The sequence below is a fragment of the Trypanosoma conorhini genome (assembly GCF_003719485.1).
Source record: "Trypanosoma conorhini strain 025E chromosome Unknown Tco_14.4_contig_00354, whole genome shotgun sequence".
NCBI lineage: Eukaryota > Euglenozoa > Kinetoplastea > Trypanosomatida > Trypanosomatidae > Trypanosoma > Trypanosoma conorhini.
The window spans coordinates 4,569-9,459 of NW_021704439.1; the positions used below are offsets into that span (position 1 = coordinate 4,569).

General features: G+C 50.0%; 4 protein-coding genes across 4 annotated transcripts in view, besides 4 other annotated features; all 4 read right to left on the reverse strand.

Moving 5' to 3' along the window:
* Positions 1-250, reverse strand: part of Tco025E_05781 (uncharacterized protein) — a gene marked incomplete at both ends in the record, with an annotated part of 426 nt that extends 176 nt beyond the window's left edge. The window contains one exon of the mRNA XM_029372672.1: positions 1-250. This exon is cut by the window's left edge and continues 176 nt beyond it. Within this exon, the coding sequence (XP_029227239.1) occupies positions 1-250 (250 nt within the window).
* Positions 251-617: 367 nt separating this feature from the next.
* Tco025E_05782 (uncharacterized protein) lies at positions 618-944 on the reverse strand (the record flags this gene model as incomplete). The annotated part of the gene is made up of 1 exon (XM_029372673.1): positions 618-944. One exon carries the CDS (start codon positions 942-944, stop codon positions 618-620), a length of 327 nt encoding a protein of 108 aa, XP_029227240.1.
* A 69-nt stretch (positions 945-1,013) lies between these two features.
* Positions 1,014-1,069: a sequence feature (GA-rich).
* A 283-nt stretch (positions 1,070-1,352) lies between these two features.
* Positions 1,353-1,374: a microsatellite.
* A 23-nt stretch (positions 1,375-1,397) lies between these two features.
* Positions 1,398-2,279, reverse strand: Tco025E_05783 (uncharacterized protein; the record flags this gene model as incomplete). Its single annotated transcript, XM_029372674.1, has 1 exon — positions 1,398-2,279. The coding sequence occupies one exon, from the start codon at positions 2,277-2,279 to the stop codon at positions 1,398-1,400; it is 882 nt and encodes a 293-aa protein (XP_029227241.1).
* A 106-nt stretch (positions 2,280-2,385) lies between these two features.
* Positions 2,386-2,403: a microsatellite.
* Positions 2,403-2,421: a microsatellite.
* A 230-nt stretch (positions 2,422-2,651) lies between these two features.
* Positions 2,652-4,835, reverse strand: Tco025E_05784 (uncharacterized protein; the record flags this gene model as incomplete). Its single annotated transcript, XM_029372675.1, has 1 exon — positions 2,652-4,835. One exon carries the CDS (start codon positions 4,833-4,835, stop codon positions 2,652-2,654), a length of 2,184 nt encoding a protein of 727 aa, XP_029227242.1.
* Positions 4,836-4,891: the final 56 nt, after the last annotated feature.

Consider the following 4,891-nt stretch of genomic DNA (forward strand, 5'->3'; position numbering starts at 1 on the left):
GTCCAATGTAATCAAAGATGAAGCCGTAGGGAAGCGTAAAGTACCCAAACACAATACCAACGGTTGAGACTGTGGTGATATCGTTCTGGGTAAAGCCGTAGTCATCCGTCATTTTGCCGGATATTAGGGAGAAGGAGTAGACGGCACCGGACGCGATGGCGCAAAACATGCCACAAACCACGAAAGCAAAGCGCTGGGGCTCGCTGATTGACTGTGGCACCTCCAGCCGGTCGTTGAAACCGAGCACCATTTCCACGCCTGCCCTTGCTTCTTCTTTCCTCCAATTGGTGTCTCCTTCGTTTGCCTTCCTTCGAGCTGAACCCTATTCCTTTCGGCTGCAAGCCGTATCACCTTATTGCGCGCTAGAAAAAAGAACCTGGAGAAAAAGCAACACCGCCATGCGAGATAATGGGCGGCAGGGGTGCCGGCCGTGCGGGGACCCGGTGAAAGCATTGCCTCCACGTCGCGCAGTCGCATGTGTTGAAATTAATATAAACATATGTGCAAGGTGCGGAGAATAATGATCAATGATTTGATGTCAGTATATGGTTGTACTCGCCGCCAGTTCTGGATACAGCTGAAGCCGCAAAAAACAAAAAAAAAAGCTACCAGAGAATTCATAGGGAACGTTCAGTGCCGGCTTCCTTCCCGTGATCCTGAGGAATAGTGAAGTGAGTAAGCGCCGCAGTTTTAGTCTCCTTTGTTTCTTGATCGGTGGCTGCCTCGGAAACGCTGTTGCTAAAAATATTGTGTAACGCCACATCGTGGCGCAGCGCCATTTCACTCTGCTCGAGCGTGTCCCTCGCAGCATCTGTGAGGCGATCGAAAGCGGCACGAATGCTTGCAGCATCCTCAAAGTACTTGTAAGATGACGTTGATTTCCGCCGTTCCAAGGCGAAGAGCTGCAGCGCCGTCAGGCACAAACACGCCCCACTACGCCGCATTGTTTTAGCCCTCGTCAGATTCCTTTTTCGCACCGAAGTTCACTAAACGGTCACCCGTTCATTTCAAAGGAAGAAGAAAAGGAATCAAAAAAAAAAGTAGAAAACAACGGAGAAGAGGGAAAGAAAGAGAGCGTAGGTGACGGATAAATCAATGGCTGCATCTTGCTTGCAACACGCGAGAAAAGATGGCCGAGCAGAGCCAACATCGTCAGCAATGTATCGTGCAGTTGGCGAGGAAAGTAAATTGCAGCAAAAGCCAATAGTAGTAATAACCAGCCTATCCATCCGGCGGAAAAGAGATGGATGGCGTATAGACCCGAAGAAGGTAAGAGGTAAGAAATAGACTCATTCAGCCATTCCATGGTCATTCTATGTGTTCGCAATGAACACACGTCCACAGACGCGCAAAAAAAAAATAATAATAATAATAGTGGAAAGGGCAGAGAGTGGAGATCATGAGATAGTCAAGCGGTCGTCGTCCGTTAGGCCAGGCAGCATCTGAGATAGAATTAAATCCGAAAGCCGCGCCGGATCTTTGGTCATGGCGATATTTACAAGATGAAAAATCCCATCAGCGCAGAACGTGAGCGGCTTTACACCACTGCGGACACCAATGCCGTGCTTATGGGCACGCTTTGTGGTTAGCCAAATGAGGCTATTTATACACCCGTATGAAATGGCACTCGCCTTCATTTGTGTTGCAACGCTCGGGGAGTACAGTCTCCCGTAGAAGTTCACGGGCTGGTAGCGACGGCAGGTAAGGGGGTTAAACACATCTGGGCGGCGAGTACCGCGCACACTGTAGTACATTACGCAGGGATAGCCCTCAGTCACTGGCAGCGCCACGGCATTCGACTCCTTCAAGAATGAGGAATTGAAGGGACTATCAAAAATAAATTCTGCCTCATCTACAGTGGCCCAGTAGCGACTGTGCCCTTCTGCGTAGTGTCGTCCGAAGCGTGCATGCACCTCGTCCGCGAAGGATTGAGGAAAAGGCTCACCGTTTGTGTTGAGTGGGTGCCATGCATCAAAAACTGGCTCGCATTTCACCGGGCCAAGAGGCACCGGGGCGAAACGCAAGGAGACCTCCTCCCTCAGCTCCTGCTCTGTGCACACCAATTGTGATAAGTTGTAGAAGAAACGCCGGCCATTGGCTGCGTTGATGCCAACGGGACCTGCAGGCTTGTGCCCACGCTCGCGCAACCGCAGGCGCTCGACGAGTCCCTGCGGCACCCACACATTCGCCGCGTAGCCTCGCGCCATGGCGTGCGTCCAAAGAATAGCCTCATTCTCCGGCGAAAATCTGGCCCCTGTGATACAAACTGTGGAAGACATAACGACTCCGCTGCAGTGCCTTCGTTCAATAACACCGCGAGGGCGCGACCGTGGCCAAGAAAAAAAAACAGGGCAGAAAAGAAAGCATTACAATCAACAGCACGTAATATATATATATATATATGTGTGTGTGTGTGTGTGTATTTCCTAGTGCAGGCGATGGGAGAACGAATAGGGTGTTTTCTTTCAAAAGGGAAAAGGAAACCGAAGAAGTGGGAAAACAGAGACAAGAATGAAAAAGAAAAAAATGCCCTGTTTCATACGTCTTCTTTCATTTCTGTTTTGCATAAGATGGGATGCCAAAGCCCAGGATAACGCTGGTATATACACAAGCACACGGAACGGCATACAGAGTGTGCAGTTGGCAGTATACTAGAGATGGTGGGGTTTCGGGTAGTTAATAGCAATGCACAAGTTCATGCTTATTGCCACCAGTGCAAGCAGATGAATAAATACCATTACCACCAACATTAGCGGTGAGATCCGAACCGAAAAAATGGAAGGTAATTCATCATGCGCTTTAATCATTTGATGACATGTCGCTATAGCATCGCTGCTCTCATCATTGGGTCTATGCCTTAGTCGATGGTACAAGCATGCCACATCAAGGAGATAAAGGTGAGTGGTGTGTTCCTTGAGGGTTCCAACACAGATGTAGAGATACCTTTGTAGCATAAAACCCCAAAGCGTGCAGAGTACAAAGGCGTAAGTGTGCCCTAAGGAATAATTCGCCCCAGAGTGAGAGTAACCAACCACCAACACGTAGACAATATCACCAATCGTCACAAGAAAACCACAAAAAACAAGTGTAAGGTAGATGCTCATGGTGGAGCCTCGAGACGCATGGTTGGAGCACGTGGATGCGTAAAGCACGAGGGACCGCACTACGCACCATCCCACGACGCCAGTTAACACATCGTATGGATTCAACGGTTCATCAAAGTTAAATCGTTGCTTTAAAAATTCACTCGGCCGCATTAAGCTTCGGCCCTCCAAGTACGCCAGTCGGGTAATAACACGCATCTGCTCCAATATTTGCCGCTGCATATCCGTAATTTTCAACACGTAGTACGCGACAACAGTAGAAAACAACAAGTTTGAGGCAAAAAACAAAACTGCCGCTGCCACATCGTATTTTTCTGTGCCAAACATTGGATGCCCAAAGCCAACCCGTGTGCAGGGGGCTGAAAACCCCATGACGAGACCAACAACAATTGAACATGCCAACCAGCGATAGCGGTAGTGCTTGTTCTTTACCAATGCTCTGCCATTCTCATCCCAGGTATAAATACATACCTTTGCTTTGTTGTCCACCAGACCCGCGGCAAAGGCAGAAATGTGTGGTGTCAAACGACGCTCAAGACGCTCCAACGCGTGGGCTACTCGCATGTAGCTGTTGTATGCAGCGAAAAGCATAGCTTGCACGACCCAAAAGACACATGGAACAACTACCTCTGCAAGTGACAGATGTCCACCGCTCACGTGTCCCAGAGTCACCTTGGCTGCAACAATCACTACAGCCGTGATATTGCAGCAGATTGCAACAGTTACAAAGTGTAGCGACAAAAAAGGAGGGTCGTGTTCTCGTAGGAGTGAGGCACCACTCACAACGAATTCTCGTTCCATTTCCAGCCTGGCCTTACGGATGGGAGAAAATGGTAGTTGCGGTAATGACAAGAACGGGACAAGAAATATTAAGAAATATTTCACGTAGCGACTAAATGAGAAGATCTCATTGGCTGCGGGTCCAGCACATGCAAATACCGCATATGGAGAGGCTCCCATAGTAAGTAAATTTCTGTTAACAGGTTTATCTTGCATATGCACTTCCACGTTTTTCGTTTGGCGCCGCACCGTTCGTCCCACGAAAGATCCTTCAGTATCACTCGAACTCCCACCTGGGGTTGCTGCAGTTCCGGCAGTGAGTAACGCAGGAGGCACTGCTTTCGTGACAGCGGGGTTTAGTACAAAGTAATCAAGTGCCTCCTTGCTTGGTACCATCGGGTCCCGTTCGAAGGATTGCTGCTCACAAAGATGAACTATTGGCTCCATGATGCGACATCTGTGATACGGGTGGTGCAAGTCCGGCGCCTTCGTCTTAGTTGTGAGGTTTCGCAGCTCAGCATACAATCGACCTGCGATGCTAGTGAATAATTTGGCACGGCTGCCACAACCAAGGTCCTCCTCAGTCTGCTCCACCACAACCCCCTCACACCAGGTGCCACGCATAAGACGCCCATGTTGCATGCACGCTCCAGATCCGTTCGCCACGGATCTCGTGAAGTTACCAGTGAAGAGTGCACCGGAGGGGAGCAGTACCTCTGCGGGCCCTTCTAGGAATCCGCGCTCAAACTTCCCGGAACAGATAGTCCCTGACGGAAAGAGACATATGCCATGTCCCTCCGGCTTGCCGTCAAGCAGTGGGCCTCCGTATAAACTGTCATCGCTGAAGCCAGCGCTGGCCACATTTGGCGCCGGGTTCACGGCGACAGGCGAGTCCCGCGTGACCGGTGTCTGGTCTTCGCTGAAGTTTGTACTCCACGGCTCCCCTGGCATCCCACCAGGCTAAGCAGCTAGGCAGTGTGGTTCACGGAACAGAAAAAAAAAAAAAA